The following is a 17760-nucleotide window of genomic DNA, read 5'->3' as shown; positions in this document are numbered from 1 at the left end:
TATATATGTGTGTGTGTGTGTGTGTGTGTGTGTGTCTGTGTGTGTTGTAGTGTGCACATTAACCGGGTAGTGTGCCCCCCCCCCCCGCTTGGATGGTTAATGTGGATGGAAGGAAGGTGCAACTCCTCTTGGTAGGATATTTGCATATGTAAATCAGCAGCAGCCTTCAGCCTAATGAGTCATGAAGTGAGGCCATGTGAGGAACCACAAGTTGTGCTAAATGAAAGAACAGACGTTGGCGATATCATTCTGTCTTTAGATCAACGTCCCCCACTTGTATAACGAGGCTATTAGCATCAAAGAACACACACATGAGCCTCCTCCTCCTCCTCCTCCTCCTCCTCCTCCTGTCTATCTGCTCCCTGATATGAAGGAGTAGCCTACACATTTGACAAGGTGGACAGAAATATCAGTGTCGGCCATCTCCCATCAGGCTGCTATAGCCTACTCTCACTGGAGACATGCGTCATCCAACCAATCCCAAATGGCGCCCCTCCGTGGACAGACTGGTAAATAACACTTTATGGAAGAGGGGTACTGGCGGGGGGTACTGAGACTAGATCAGCGGTCCCCAACCTTTTTTGCGCCACGGACCGGTTTAATGTCAGACAACATTGTCACGGACCGGCCTTTAAGGTGTGGCGGATAAATACACAAAATAAAATGATACAAGCGGCATAAAAACTGTGGTATTTTCTAAATATAATAATAAACGTGAATCCACCGTGTACTCGTATGCAACTTTATTAGCAGCGTCCTCGTAACATCGCGCCGACAACAGAACATGAGTAACATCCTCTCTGCCCCCTAACGCTCTCTGGTCGCCATGGTAACGTTTAAACGTGCCTTCAAAATAAGATGCAACACAAAAACAAATATAAATTGCATGAAAATACGACTCACCGTAACGCTGAATCAGTGGGAGCCCTGAGCTGGTTTCTCTGCTCGGAGACGGTGCCATCTAGTGGTAATGGGACACAATGACACCCCAAGTGTGCTGCTCATGTCCAGTCTACTCCGTCCTTTTGTTTCGGTTGCCGTCACTGCAGAACATCCCGCTTCACACAAATAGGAGCGTGTCGGAAACGGCGACAGGGTTTCCAGCGCTGTTGTGCTGATCTCAGGGTATCTGCCGGGACTTTAACCCAGAACACCGGCAGAGTTGCCGTCTCCAACACACTTTTAAGGCCGCCGCCATGTGCGGTCTCCAGCAGCACTTGATCTTCTTCTTGGCTAGACATGCTGGATTCACCTGGTTCGTTGACAAATGGGTGGCGGATCCAGTCCTTGGCAGTTCGTGGGTCTTTTGTGGTTGGGAAGTAGCGCTCAAACTCTTGTAAAAGCAAAGACAGGTGATGGTGCAGCAGCTGGGGGAATGAAGGCTCGGTCTCAGTCTCTTCCAAAATCCCCGCCAATGTTTGACACATGTCAAATATACCTCTGTTCACGCGCCGTCCCCACAGATCCAGCTGGGCTTTAAATGCAGCTACTTTATCTGCCAACTTGAAGACAGTTGTCATTTCCCCCTGAAGGGACCGATTGAGTTCATTGAGCAGGTTGAATATGTCGCACAAGTCAGCGAGTTTTGCGCCCCATTCCTCGTCACTGACATGTGCTGCCAGCGGGGACTGGTTTCTGAGAGACATCTCTGCAGCGGCTCTCGTAACTCAAACACTCTGGCCAGCGACCTCCCTCGGGATAGCCATCCTAGTTCTGTGTATAAGAGAAGGTGTCTGCACTCCGCGTCCATCTCCTCACAAAGCTGCTCGAACAGGCGCGAGTCAAGGGCGCGTGCTCTGACGTGGTTAATAACTTTAACGACGTCATTCAATACGCTGTTAAGTTCCAGCGGTATTTCTCGGCTAGCCAGCATCTCCCAGTGAATGACACAATGCGTAGACTCACATTCAGGTGCAACCTCCTTAATCCGAGTAGTTACACCAGACAGCCACCAGTCCGGTCATGGCAGCAGCTCCGTCTGTGCATATGCCGACACAAAAGGACCGGTTCGGTTCTCCTGATATATAATCATCCAGCCACTTGAACAGTTCTGCGGCTGTGGTTTTGGTTGGCAACGACAGTGCACATAACATATCCTCATGCCAGTGTTGTAGTACTCGAGTCCAGGACTCGGACTCGAGTCCGACTCGAGTCCTGATTTTCATGACTCGTGACTCGACTTTGACTTGAGAACTGATGACTCGGACTTGGACTTGGACTCGCGAATTTACTGCATTCGGACTCGGAAGTTGGAGACCCGGACTCTGACTTTTTAATTGATAAAGACTGTTTTTGTTAGATTTTTTTTAAATAATATGCCCTATTAAAATATATTGATAGCTATATTAATACTGTAACATTATTCAATTCCGTGTAAGGGCAGGCACGTGTGTTCCACCTACATGCGGATTCACGTGGCGTGCATACCGTCATGTTCAGTAGCGCCAAGATGCCTAAAGAGACCCCCCGAATTGTGCGCTTTGCTTACACAGATTTTACAACAAATTCCAGCAAGATCACTGCTAGATGTTCGATATGTAAACGAACTATTGAGGAGAAGACCGGGACAACCTCAAACTTCAACAGACATCTGTCAAGGATGCACCCAGAAAAGTAAGTGATATGCAGTCCGTTGATGATATGGTTGGTGATCAGTTACCGTTAGCTAGCTAGCTATCTAGCTACGGTAACATAGCCTCTGAGGTGACTCAACCACTGGTCCAAGATGTTGGGTCATGTCGTGTGGCGGGTATACCATATCACTAGAACCGTTGGGTTGGGTGGTGCGGCGGGTATACCACGTCACTAGAACCGTTGGGTTGGGTGGTGTGGCGGGTATATCATATCACTAGAACCAAGTGAGACTGTATAGGTAAGTTCATTAACGTTACTGTTAGCATGCTAATGCAGCATTGCACAGAAAAGTCACAGTACGGTTCGCTTTCGGTACGAGCGTGCCATCCATCTCACTAATGATGAGTTGGTAAGTAACACGCAGCGTCTTCGTATTATAGGGAGATTAAAACTGATTTTTCTTATTTATCATTTAGCCAATTACCAAGTAGCATACACTTAACAGAAAAAAACACACCACTCTGAACTACCGTGTTAGCATTAATCTTAACTAGCAATAACAAATCCGCACATGGCAGGTCTCCGCCATGAATATCCTCCACGTGCGGAGAAGGAAGGAGTCTAGCCTATATGCATCCACAAATAATGCTGATAAAATGTGCACAACTTTACAATGCAAATAAGAATAATTGTAGGCTATTACTCGCTAAATGGACTAATTGAAGAAAGCTAATGTGGATGCCGCCACTGGTTTTCTTGAGAGCTGGAGACGGTACGAGATTTGACGGATGTGGCATTTCCCCCCCCCCCCCCGATGTACCGGAAACTACCGAACCGTATGGTGATTGGTGACACCGCATAGGCTACTGTAAATATGGGGATATTTTTCTTTGCATATATGCAGCATTGGCTGTGCCAAATTCTAAAAATAGACACGCGCGACGTAGCTTTTGAACAGTACTATGAACTGGCTCTGTCTTCTAACAAAATCACATCCTCCCTGACCCATACAGAATAAACATACAGACTCACGGAGGATAGAGAGTTAAAGCTCAGCTAGGTAGCATGTAACATACTTAAATCAATAATTACATGACTGGGTTTTGCTAATTAATCCCTGTCCTGTTAGTCTCATAAATTATGTATCTTTTCTCATACTTTTCATTTATCCAGCTAGCTTACATTAGTTAATCTACTAATATGGTAATGTTAGTTATATAGATAACTAAATATGTAACTTAACTGGTTATGGTTCAAACAACTATGTGTATAATGTGTAACATTTGTATTGCATATTGTTATAGCTATAACGTTACACATTTTTTGCTGTGAGAAAGATTACTTGAAACATTTTGGCATCAGCAAGCTAAAGTGTGTATCCTATCTTCCCCTAGGTTCCAAGAATACCGTGCCTCCACTGCTTCAGATGTGATGCCAGCTGCTTCAGGTCAGAAGACTATCACATCATTTTTAAATGATGGACAGCAAAGGATGTACGACCTCAAACATCCACGTCAGAAGGCAATAAGGGGTGCCCTTGTAAAAGATCTAATCATTAAGTGCTGCTTGCCACTCTCCATCGTTGACAACGAGGACTTCAAGCACTTGCTGCATGTCCTGGACCCTCAGTACCGGCCCATAGCAAGATCCACAATTTCCTCTGTGACCATTCCAGGAATGGTGGAAGTCAAGAAAGAACAGATAAAGAGCCAGCTGGCAGAAGCATCGAGTGTTGCTGTTACCACAGACATTTGGAGTGATCGAAAGATGCAGTCATTCCTTGGAGTGACAGCACACACAGTGGCAATGGATAAAAAAAAACAGGAACTCAGCCTTCAGTCATATCTTCTTTCCTGCAAAAGAGTGCATGGGAAACACTCAGGAGAGAAGATTGCAATGATGTTTGAATGCTGTGCTGAAGAATACCTGATTAAGGACAAGATCAACTTTGTCATCACAGACAATGCATCCAACATGAGAAAAGCTTTCCAGGCCAGCTTTCCCCTAGAGGATCCTTGTGATGCTGAAGCTCATGATCCCAGCACATTTGAGGAGGATGATGAAATATGGCTGAGAACTGTAAGATGCAGAGACTATCATGCTTCACACATTCACTGCAGTTGGTCATAAAAGATGGTCTGAAAGACACCAGTGGGCTGTCAAGCACCCTAGCAAAGCTATCCCGTGCAGCCAACCTCCTCCACAGTGGCACCTCGTTTAAAGACTGCTTTGAAGCGTGTTCTGGTGATGCAACAATTCCAACAGCGAATGCCACACGATGGAATTCCACTCTGAAGCAGGTGAAGGCTTATGTGCATTTAGACATGCAAAAGCTGTCCAGCGTGTTGGAATCAGAGGGGCACAAAAGCCTTATCTTATCCCCGCGAGAGTATGCTCAGCTTAAAGAACTGATCGAAGTTCTTGATCCGTTCTTAGAGGCAACCAACCTAACTCAGGGTGAGACTACTGTCACCGTCAGTGTGATTGTGCCCTGTGTCCTCACTCTGCGCTGTCACCTGCAGGAAATAAGAGGAAAAGCCAGATACTGTGGGCCTCTGGTGAGAGCTCTGGAGAGCTCCTTGAAAACAAGGTTTGCGGAGGTTTTCAGTGCAGTCAAGATACCAGGATGTGAGCCGGCTGAAGGAAGAGGCCCTACCAAATTTCCTTTCACCAATGCCTACTTCATAGCATCTGTGTTGGACCCAGCATTTGGCTTCCAGTGGCTAGAACATGATGTGCAGCTGGACAGTGACGTCAAAGAAGTGCTGAAGACTGAGATCAAAGGTGAGAAATGTTTTGATTAATGTTAGTTAAGTGATTAACTATTTGATTGTTGTGATGTTTATATCATTGAAGGTGTTACAATAGAGCACATAGGTGTGTCATTTGTCATGTAGGCCTAGTCAATAACATATTTGTAATGAGTCCCCCATGCCCCCTCTCATTTCAGAGTATATAAAGGCAGAGGGTGACAAGCAAGCGGTATCAACAGCAGATGCAGCGGAAGCAACAGGACCAGGGGAAGGTGAACTTTCAGAGTCTCCTCCTGAGAAGCAGTTGAGAATGTTCTCCCACTATAGGAGGACTCCCTCCTCCACCGAGAAGAAGCCGTCTGGCCAGGCTCAGTTGACTGCATACCTCAACTTGATCGCTGAGCAGGACTCTGACTCAGTCCCGTGCCTCAGGTTTTGGCAGCAAAACAAATCCAAATTCCCTACCCTCTCTATCAGATTGCCACACAGGTATTCTCTATCCCTACCTCCAGTGCGCCCATTGAAAGGGTATTTAGTCATGGAGGCATTTTGATGAGGCCTCACCGTGCAAGGTTGAGTAGTTCCATGCTGTCAGATCTTATGTTTTTGAAATGCAACGTGTATGCTTAAAACTAGTGCCACCAGCCTTTTGTTCCTAACTATTCCTGAGAGACAATGTCTTTTGACTAGTTTTTATGAATGTATTGTATGCTGTGGAACTTACTTCTGTATAATGTTTCCACCATTTGCTAATATCATGCTATTCACAGCTATCAATGTGTTTTGAAGCACATCCAGTGTTCAGAATGTCAAAGAAATTCAGACTGTTCTAAAAATGTGTGTGTGCGCGCATGCTTGCGCGTGCATGTGTGCGAGTGTGTGGGTGTGCATTTGTTTGGCTATCGTGTCGCAAAGTAATTAAACTCCCTTTGAAATGGTGACAGCTGTGTCATTTTTGTTTAATGTACACCTTTTTTATTTGTATGTCAGATCTTTGACTGTGCCCGAGTGGATCAATGGAGCCATCTTGGAACTCGACTCAGACTCAACCTTGATGACTCGGACTCGGACTAGGGTAATAGGGACTCGACTCGGACTCGAATTTTCTTTGGTGACTCGGACTTGGACTTGGACTCGAACACTGGGGACTCGAGACTCGACTCGAGACTCGAGGTTTAGTGACTCGACTACAACACTGGTGTCTAGATATGAGATGTGAAATGTGTGTCTAGATATGAGATGTGAAATGTGTGTCTAGATATGAGATGTGAAATGTGTGTCTAGATATGAGATGTGAAATGTGTCTAGATATGAGATGTGAAATGTGTGTCTAGATATGAGATGTGAAATGTGTGTCTAGATATGAGATGTGAAATGTGTGTCTAGATATGAGATGTGAGATGTGTGTCTAGATATGAGATGTGAAATGTGTGTCTAGATATGAGATGTGAAATGTGTGTCTAGATATGAGATGTGAAATGTGTGTCTAGATATGAGATGTGAGATGTGAAGTTCATTTAACCAGTCCACATATGCTCACGTTTACAGAGAGGTTTAAGGTGCCAGCTGTTCCCCTGCCTTGTTGGTAAAATCAGCATTAGGCTTTATTAACATGTGATTTAATTGTTCTGTAAAGATCCTGAAAGTATCAGTGTAAAAGGGGGAGATGTAGTGAGCAGGTTTTGATATGTAATGAGCGCGCATGCGCGAGTGTTGGGACTTGAAGACATGCCTAGTAAAAGGTCAACGTTATGCCTTGGTCTCCGGTCCATTCATGACTAATATCAGTACTATAAAGTACAAGACAACACGCACCCCCAAACAAACTCTGGGGACCGTCCTTGATGAGTCCCGCTGGCAGCCAGAAGACACCAGGGTCTTTCTTGTGGCATTCCATCCAGCCCAGCAGTACCGTCAGGGACTCCTGCTCAGCAAAGTTTGTTCACCTAATTTGTGAATAGTTGTACATTTTAAGACTGTCGCTTAATTATTAATTACAATAAAAGAAAAAAATCAGTCCTTTGTTGCCCGTGAAATGTTTGTTAACCCTTTTATAAATGGTTGTACTTTAGTTGTAAATAGTAAAAAGAATAGATAACACATATAACAAAGTAACAATATTTTAATTTATAAAACATCTAACGTTTTGCACAATAAACTTATTCATAACAATTAATACCCACACAAAGAACAACAACCAATCAACGCCTGTCTCTCATTCTGGCTCCAGTAAACAGTTGCTGGTTGTCTTCACGGAGTGGGATGAACTGCTCAGTTTGTTCCTTGCTGCCTTAAACAAGCTGACATGTAAAGCATGTTGTGTGTTATGTCACCAGACAGAAGGCTTCTTATGGACTACATTCATCATAATTAAAACGTTTAACTACACTTAACGGTTTTACAGTCTGGAAATAAGGCAGGACTCACAACTTAACCTGACATTAGTTCATCTTGGTGCATTGATGTAGATAATATGAAGTATCAATAGTCTATAAAATGTCCCGATCATCTTAGATATGAGTCCAGCTTGTAAAGTGGAACATGGGAAAGTGAAGCGTTATAACGCTTTAGTTCAAAGCTGAAACTGAGGCCTCACATCGAGCCGTCGGCTAGCATGCTAGGTGGCTACATGGAAGCAATACTAACCTCACGTATTTTAACAGACATTTTGAGCTTTTAAGCTCCCCTGAAGTTTAACATATCTGCCGTTAGATGTTCAAATGAGTAGAAACCCAGTACTTACATTTATAAGGGAAATCTTGCTCGGTGCTTTGAACAGACATTCGTCCGCCGCCCATTATTTATTTATTTTTATTTGTTGTTGGTGAGGAGAAGGGGCGGAGCAGCGGCGCGCAAAGCATCTTGGGATATGGAAGTCCGCGAAGGATAGTAGCGGTGCATCATAGACATATAAAGAGTAGACGCCCCATTGGCTGTTGGGGCGCGAGAAATACGGCCGCCATCTTGGACCGGTCATCCTACGAGTTGCCTAGCAGCAGAATACACGACACGACTGAGAAAGATGGCAGAACACTGTTCAGCATATTCCTGCTCCAATCGACGGACCGTGGAAAACAGGGCTCGGGGGATTACTTTTCACAAGTAAGATTGAACAAACGGTGGCACCACATTGCAAAACTCACCTCTCTTGACCTGCAGAGAGGGAGCACGAGAAAGAAACTCTGCAGAACAGGTCTCTTTCAAGGGTTTTAGGGGTTTCATGTCAAACTTTAATGAGCAAGTTTTATTCTTTCCCCTACATTGTTATGCTACATTGTTTATATATTTATCTCTCTTTAGAATATATATGTATATCTGTATTTATGTTTTATTATTACATCATACTATTGGATATAATTACGATATTATTACAGTATTATACCACTTTATTATACACACACACACATGTAAATATTTTGTGTTGTTGTCAGTGTTTACGTTTGTCCATTGTGTGTAATGTACTGGTGACCTATGTAAGCAACTTTGTACATGTGTAAATATGGTTTGGGGCGGGGATTTATATATATTTTCATTTTCTCTGATATATAACATATATTGTTGTTATATATAATGTAGATATATAATGTGTTCATATATTGTTTATATATTTATATAGCCTAATCATATATTGTTTCTTCAACTTATTAAAATAGCTGACTTTACTGCCACTATCTGCTTCTGCCTCTCTATCATATTTTAGCTTGTGTGAGTGTGTGTGTGTGTGTGTGTGTGTGTGTGTGTATAATATATATATATATATAGTGAGCGTTATGCTAAATACCGTATTGTTCCGAATATAAGACGACCCTGATTGTAAGACGACCCCCCCTCCTTTTTACAAGACTCATTTTTGGAAAAATACTTTTTGAAAAGCAAATATTGGTTTTATAAAGAAAAACATTATATTTGAAAATAATGATAATAAAAACACATTGAAAAAAAGAAGGTAGTCTGTTTAACAGCTTTTAAATAAAATTATGTCTAATTTTAGAACGGTCTTGAAACAAATCTGACTGAGTGAGAATGTATATTGACATTCAAAAGTCTAGACCTCGAATGTAAGACGACCCCCCCTTTTTCATACGTATTTCCAGGGTAAAAACCCCGTCTTCTATTCAGAACAATACGGTAGCTACCTATCATACATCACATATATCATATATCTGAATATTCTATTACTGTCAAGCCAACTATAAACATTAAAATACGTCAAACCATGTGTCCTGTATCATAGCTACATGTATGACGTTTTCAGCAACAAAAAGGCGTGGAAATCAGTTTGATATTCAGCGAGTTATGATTGATTAACTGCGCTGACAGTTCATTGCGCCTGCCAAACACATTACACTGAGTGGAGCGGGTGACCGGTCCAAGATGGCGGCCCCACGGCTCGTCAGCGCCAATAGGCAGCAGCGGTCGATGCGGCGTCTACTCTTTATATGTCTATGACATCAGAATCTGTAGAGCATTAGTAAGAATACGAGCAGGAGGCAATGATATCCAGCAGGGGGCAGCACTGACAACCTGGGAGAAAACCTTCAGGTGAAAGCGACACACACTGGACTGCCACCAAAACAACCAACGAGGAAGAAGCGTCACTTCCTGCTTCAGCTGGTTGGAACCAGAACACGCCCTGTTAAAAAAGACCAACGATAAGAAAAGTGGTGAAGAGACTGAAATACAACCAAACAAGTCTGGCCCACTTCAAGTACTGATGACACCCAACTTAACTATTGTTTCTTCAACTATCTATAAGTACTAATGTGTACAGTGTACTGTCTATAAGTACTGATATGTATAGTGTATGGTCTATATGTACTGATATAGTGTAGTGATATAGAGTGTACTGTTTATATATGTTTGTATTATAATGTAGTGATGTAGTGTACTGTGTATATGTAGTGATATTATAGTGTAGTGGTATTATAGTGTAGTGTGTATATGTAGTGGTATTATAGTGTAGTGTGTATATGTGGACTGATGTGAACCAGTGTAAACCTGGTCTGTTCTGATCTAGTGTTACTGACCTCTGGCCTTCCTCTTGTAGTAGATCAGACCTGCCAAAGACAAAATCAAACCCAGAAGCAGACCTGACGCTCCGGTGGCGATCTTGTTACTGTCTGATTGTGACATGGAGGGATCTGGAGAGACAGACACATGTCTCTATCTATAGACACATCTGCATGTTGACCTGTCTCTCTATGTCTTCATCACCTATCCATGGACAGAGACACACATAGATACTCACTCCAGTCCACTTTCTTAGGAGAGGGGAAACTGGCGTGTTCCACCATGCAGGTGATCTGCTCTCCAGACCTGAGATGAAATAAGTGAAGAAGAAGAAAACACACAGGAAATAAACAACATATCAACAATAAATAAGACGTGATGTGATTGGATGAGGTAAGTCTGTACTTTCCTGTCTGTCTGCACAGAAACTAGTCGAGTCTGATACTAAACATCAGCCCAGTTTAAAACACGGTATTAATACACAATAAATACTCAGTCGTCCATCTGGGATCTCCCCTGTAAAGAGCCACGCATCCCACCTTAAATATACAGCTGGTGTCTACAGAGCAGACCCTGAGGAGACACGTTCCACCTTAAACCATCACTTTGTTCTTTGTTGTCCGGTCATTATGTGTGTGTGTGTGTGTGTGTGTGTGTGTGTGTGTGTGTGTGTGTGTGTGTGTGTGTGTGTGTGTGTGTGTGTGTGTGTAAATGTGAGTGTGTAGTGTTAAAGTATTTTGTATGTATTTGGACCGGTCCATTCGGTACTGAGTCTAAGTGTTCTGACCTGGGCGTGTACTCCAGGTGGGAGTGGATCTGGTAGTACCAATCACCATTTGCCAGCTCATCGGTGGAAGTGACGTCAGAGGTCACCGGCTGTCCGTCTCTCAGCCAGGTGACACTGATGTATTTGGGGTAGAAGTTGTACACACTGCACATCAGCATGGCCGGATGTCGGCCACTAGGGGGCGTCACTGAAGTCAGTCTCACACTGGGCTCAGCTGGTAAAGAATTATTTTGTTATCATCATCATCATCATCAGGACTTGAAATTAACTTTTTGAATCAATGTCAAATGTGTAGAGTTGCTAATCCCGAGAGTATATAATGTTTGGGGCCACATGGTGGCGCAGTGGTCAGCGCGGTCGCCTCACAGCAGAGAGGTCGTGGGTTGGAATCCCGGGGTAGTCCAACCTTGGCGGTTGTACTGATGTGTCGTAGGTTAGTTTACATTATTACGACAGCGGCCCCCAGAGGAGTTACCATAAACTGATTTACGGAAGTGAATAGCAGAGCTGGAATAAAGCATGTTAAAAGGCTCTTCTGCGGTGAGTCGCCTCAGTCCAGCCCTCCGCATTGAGGACTAGACTCTGTTATAACCGGACCTCAAACAGGACTCATGAAAACCCGGCACGTTACTGTAACATGAGACTCATGCTAGATCTGCTGGATGATGCAGATGCAGTAAATCCTGAAGCACTTATTTTGTTCCTAGACTTCTATGAGGCCTTTGACGCGATTGAACTCACGGTTCTGTTACAGTCCGTCGAGGCGTTGGGCTTTGGGAATAACTGTTGGCATTGTCAATATGTTTTACAAAGATATGAATAGTTCTGTTATGATGAACTTTAACAGCTGTAAAAGAGTCCAGATGAACAGAGGGCTCCGCCAAGGCTGCCCTGTTCCTCCTCCCTTATTTATTTGAGGGGCTGAATTCTTATCAGTTAACATCGAGAATGATGGAAGTTTGGAAGGAATGTCGGGTTTTGGTGGAGAGTTAAAAATCTCACAACTGGCAGACGACACCACTTTGTTTTGAAGGACAAGAAGCACGTGAGGAACTCTGTTACCTCAGGTAACCAGTGTTCCAGGGCCTCGGACCTGCGACTAAATGTGTGCACATGTGGAATGTTGTCTGTGCGTGATTGTAGCGATTGTGTAGTTGGAAACATCCGGTAAAAGAGTCCGTTAAGTATTTGGGAATATATACAACTACACATCTTACAGCTAGACAACATCTCCATTTCTCCAACAGATTAAAAAGACCAAGTCTGTCTTCAGGATTGGTCTTGGAAGGGGTTTCTCTATTTTAGGAGGAGTTCTCCTCTCCAAAGCAGAGGGCCTGTCTCGCTTTGTGGGTCCATCTGTGTCTCTACTGGTTTATGGTTCTACCGCCACAGAAGCAAATAGAACTTTCTTAAATGTCATTTTGAAGAATAAACCACACAAGCTTAAAACATGTGTCCTGTCCAGCAGTGAAGCAGAAGGAGGTCTGGAAGTTCTAGATTCCGTTGATTCTGATTACACAACACACAAACACGCTCACACTTGTTGTGTGATGGTGAAATGTCCCATAAGTGTTGGACTGGTGTGGAGTCTCGTGACTCTGTCCCTCCTTTAACATGAGACACGTGATCTGGTGCTGTCTTCATCCAGAAGATGTGCTCTTCAACATCTGATTAATTGTGTTACTGTAGATGCAACATGTGTACTCACAAACAGGAGTTGTGTAAATCACTACCTAAGATCCCTGCTTGTCTCCAAGAAGTGAGTCTTTCCTTAAACCTCTCAGCCTTGAAACAACAACACAAGAAACGAGCTGCTGACCTACTACCACACTTGTGTCCTGACAGCCGTCTGTTACTTTACATGTGTACACGTGTACTCCCCTTCTGTTTTGTTGTGTGTCTGTTCTTTGTTTGTATGATGTTGTTACCATTTATTAGGGGTCCAAGCCCCAGGGGCTGGGGACCCCTATTGTTTCTGCTCAGATTTTTATTTTTATTTTTCCGTTGGTAAAAGTGGTACTGCAGCCTACACCGTAACAGATTCTACAAAACCCTTTGGAGGCCTGGTACAGAACTTCGCACTTACCCCAGATGCAAAACAGGACACATGTCAACCAGTTGGTGGCGCTATTTTGAAGGTCAACGCGTTTTGGCGTGTAACTCCCAAACCGTACATCGGACATGCAAAACCTTTACATGCGCACATTCACTGAGCATAGCTGAATCACGTGGTATAGGCCACGCCCATTTCTGCTATAATTTCATTTCGCAAATTTGTGAAAATAGCCAAAACTACTTGTTCGATCTCCTCCTAGGCCGTGCGATCGATTTACACAAAACGTGGCACACATCATCTACAGTCACTCAAGGCAAAAAGTTATCGAAAGAATTTTGATCCGTTGCTCGGTTTTGATTCGACAGATCAATGAACCTTGACTGGAAAACGGTGATTTTCCATGACGGTACCGTAACTCATCAATGCATTGACATATCAACTTGAAATTTTAGATGTATGTCACCTATTGCCAAAAGATCCTAACCCATGAAGTGCGTTTTATTTATCCAGTAGCCGGCGCTATAAATTGGAGAAGTTTTATCTCATAATTGGCACGATGGATTTGGATGAAATTTGGGGTGCAAAGTCTAGGATCATACTGGAGTTGATACATGCAATTTGGTCATAATTGAAAAAAGTGGGCGTGGCTTATGACACAAATTTAAATTTCACCTGCGAAACTTCAAAAATGCCCCAAAATGTCCCCCAGATCCCCTGCACATCCTACAGAGCTGAGATGTTGTGAGCAGATCCAGTAAGTGATGCCAACACTTTGCTGCTCTGCAACATAGGGTCAATTCAGAAGTCCGTCACTCTATATTTTTCAAAATATGAAAAATCATAAAACATAAATATTTCTGCACAGATTCATTCAATTGCTACCAACATCGCCACAGACATTCTAGAGAATGAACATATCAAGGGGGTCAAAGGTCATTCTAATCGGTCAAAACATGCATCCACAGCAATGTACACTATATGCCTGTACAGTGTACAATATACCTAATATTTTTTATTTTCACACATATTTGATCAAACTATTCCAAAATATTTGACAGGACACGTGACACTACCAGCATGACGTGTGAATGTGTTCAGATGTTTATCAGCGACGGTTTTTGTGTTATAAGCGTTTAAAGTATAAGGGACAACATGCAGCTCTTTAGCAGCAGCTGTGCTATTGGTTCAAGGTGGCGGATCTTGTTCACAGCAACTCCGATTAACACGAAACTTGGTCCACCAATACGTCATGACGCCCCGAGGTTCTGTGCATTATTTACTGTTAATTGGCCACTAGGTGGCGCTATGCTGCAAAATCATGAAATGCGCTAACATTATATATCCAAACTACTTGTAGCCTGTCAGTGTGATCAAACTGAAGCTTTGCAGCTAGCAGCTATGTACTCTTGTGAGCACGCTTCAGTAAAGGACATTTTATAATGCAAACCATTATCACCCCAAGTCCACTCTACTGCCCTTTGACACGGCTACACAACGCACTACAGGAGTATAACTACACATTTCTTTCAGAATCAGCAAACAAGTCACAGAATGACACATAGCAGCTGGAAGATAAGCCTCTGCTTCCACATCTCTGGCTCAGACACCGCCATTAGCTGCGTCTGTTAAGAACTAATCTCAGTTTCCTGATGACGCCTTCACGCATTCACTGCATAGATGCTGAACTCAGATGCAGCATACTCATGCTTCATTATCTCCTCCTACTCCCACTTCAGCAGGTTTAATTAAAACACAAATCAGTTCCCTGAAGCTCAGAACAAGGTTTCCAGCAGGCTGCATTTCTCCCACTTTACTGAATAACTCACTGCAAGGCTGCCAAGAAACCCTCTGAAGTTAGTGGAAGACAACCTCTTCGCTCCTGTCAGCCCCACACTTGCCTCGTCCATGGGAGGGAACACTAGAATTGTACTTCTCCTAAAACAGATACTACACGCTCTTCCACTGTTATTACTCAGTACTTAACACTCAACATTGTTGACAAGTATGTACAGCCTAATACTACTCATTTCCCCACCTCATCCCTACATGTCATTATATTCTTTTAGACACATATGCTGTTTTTCTTCCAGCCCCAACCCACACGATGTTAATAACCTGTTCCGGGTTCATCAATAATCCTTTGTTGACGTCATAGATGATCAATAGTTGTGCGCTGAGTTCACAACCATCCTCATACACCATCTTGACGGACAGCTTTACGACCACCGTCGCTCTTTAAGACTGAGACTTGCATCCGTCTAATAAGCAAACAGCTCAACTAGCGAGGCTCCTACAGACAGCCAGACCCGACTTACATACATGGGGGCTTGGAGCCCGTTAATACCTGCTGGCAGCGCTGCTTTATGTCGGGGACTGTCTCACACCCTGATTGGGTTCTTCTGACGTAGTTGTGTAATTATACTGAACCTGATGTGTGTCCGTAATACTACACACCTGTTTTATGTACCATGTTCTATTGTTCAATAATACACACACACACACACACACAAACACACACACACACACACACACAGACACACAAAGACACACAGACACACACACAGACATACAGACACATGCACACACACACACAGACACACACAAACGCGCACACACACACACACGCACAAACACACACACACACACGCACAAACACACACACACACACACAGACACACAAAGACACACAGACACACACACAGACACACACAAACGCGCACACACACACACGCACAAACACACACACACAGACACACACACACAGACACACACACAGACACACACACACACACACAGACACACGCACACAGACACAGACACACACAAAGACATACAGACACACGCACGCACACACACACACACACACACACACACACACACACACACACACCGACACACACAACTCACAGACGCACGCGCGCACACAACTCACAAACGCGCGCGCACCTACACACAGATACACACAAACCCACACACAGACGCACACACGGTGACAAACACAGACACGCACGCACACACACACACACGGTGACAAACACACACACAAACACACAAACGGACACGCGCGCGCGCAAACAGAAACCCGCGCACACCGACACACAACTCAGAAGTGCGAGCACACACAACTCACAAACAGGCGCGCAAACTTACATACGCGCGCACACATACACACACACGCACACACAAACACACACACACAACCACACACACACAAACACACACACACACACACGGACACACACGCGCGCATACAAAAACGCGCGCGAAGAGACACGCGCGCACACCTACACACACAACTCGCAGACGCGCGCGCGCACACAACTCACAATCACGCGCGCTCACTTACACACACGGATACATGCATGCATAATAATAGTACTAATAATAGTAGTAGTAATAGTAGTAGTAATAATCATAATAATAGTACTACTAATAGTAGTAGTAACAGTAGTAGTAATAGTCATAATAATAGTACTACTAATAGTAGTAGTAACAGTAGTAGTAATAGTCATAATAACAGTACTACTAATAGTAGTAGTAACAGTAGTAGTAATAGTCATAATAACAGTACTACTAATAGTAGTAGTAACAGTAGTAGTAATAGTCATAATAACAGTACTACTAATAGTAGTAGTAACAGTAGTAGTAATAGTCATAATAATAGTACTACTAATAGTAGTAGTAACAGTAGTAGTAATAGTCATAATAACAGTACTACTAATAGTAGTAGTAACAGTAGTAGTAATAGTCATAATAATAGTACTACTAATAGTAGTAGTAACAGTAGTAGTAATAGTCATAATAATAGTACTACTAATAGTAGTAGTAACAGTAGTAGTAATAGTCATCATAGCAGAGCAGCTCACCTGTCTTATCCAGTGCAGCTCGGTACTGTATCTCTATATTAGGTTTGCAGTACGTCTCTTTCTGAGCTCTCCTTTGTGCCAGAAATGCAGGATCGTTGTTCCAGAGCTCTGCGTTACGGATACCAAGTTCAGTGTATCCAACAAACTTTCCCACAGTGCTGTTAAACCTGATAAATTCTATCTTATTGAAATAATGAGAGTATATGTACTCTATGTCAGGAAGCTCAGAGGAGGTGAACACACATGTGGCCAGGTAATAATGCAAAAACGCATCTGGAAGAGAAAGAGAAACAGGTTCAAGTTACTTAGTTGAATTGTTTTAAAGACAATAATTAAAACCTCTTTTCTAACAACACAGCAGAGTCCATCCAAGAGACTGATTTACATATTTTATCTCACCTGCTCCATAGAAACCCACGACCAGGAGGGAGCAACACACAACAAGGCAGCATGAAGCCATGTGTCTGTCTTGCTGATGAACACAATAAACTGTCCTCCTTTACAGACTGACTGGTGTGGACTGCCCCCTGGACATAAACCAGTCCACCACCCAATCACCTCACTGGGCTGGCTAGCTCTCCCAACATCAGCCAATAGAAAACACAGAGGCCTGACACGTCATCTGTTACCAGGTAGAGGGTAGAGCCTAATGCTGGAAAGGGACAGAAACTCACAGGTTCGAGCCTGTTCGGGGACTGAGAAGCTTTGGCCGGT

At 43.5% G+C, this 17760-nt stretch overlaps 1 protein-coding gene across 1 annotated transcript; it reads right to left on the bottom strand.

Annotated features, from left to right (window-relative positions):
* Window positions 1-9934: 9934 nt before the first annotated feature.
* LOC130132964 (H-2 class II histocompatibility antigen, E-S beta chain-like) lies at window positions 9935-17545 on the bottom strand. The gene is made up of 6 exons (XM_056301893.1): window positions 17446-17545; window positions 17047-17319; window positions 11125-11338; window positions 10576-10643; window positions 10355-10468; window positions 9935-9960 (listed from the first exon to the last, which is right to left on the bottom strand). The coding sequence occupies exons 1-6, from the start codon at window positions 17504-17506 to the stop codon at window positions 9935-9937; spliced, it is 756 nt and encodes a 251-aa protein (XP_056157868.1). The 5' UTR covers window positions 17507-17545.
* Window positions 17546-17760: the final 215 nt, after the last annotated feature.

The sequence above is a fragment of the Lampris incognitus genome, unplaced genomic scaffold (genome assembly GCF_029633865.1).
Source record: "Lampris incognitus isolate fLamInc1 unplaced genomic scaffold, fLamInc1.hap2 scaffold_207, whole genome shotgun sequence".
NCBI classification, from domain to species: domain Eukaryota; kingdom Metazoa; phylum Chordata; class Actinopteri; order Lampriformes; family Lampridae; genus Lampris; species Lampris incognitus.
This window is presented reverse-complemented; position numbering and strand designations above follow the sequence as displayed.

What these genes read in the sequence shown, in the direction of transcription:
- LOC130132964 (XM_056301893.1), bottom strand. Translation starts at nt 17,506, where the DNA reads ATGGCTTCATGCTGCCTTGTTGTGTGTTGCTCCCTCCTGGTCGTGGGT. An exon ending in AGCTGCACTGGATAAGACAG is followed by an intron (nt 11,339 to 17,046) that starts GTGAGCTGCTCT and finishes ATTCTTTACCAG; the next exon opens with CTGAGCCCAGTGTGAGACTG. An exon ending in CACCTGGAGTACACGCCCAG is followed by an intron (nt 10,644 to 11,124) that starts GTCAGAACACTT and finishes ATTTCATCTCAG; the next exon opens with GTCTGGAGAGCAGATCACCT.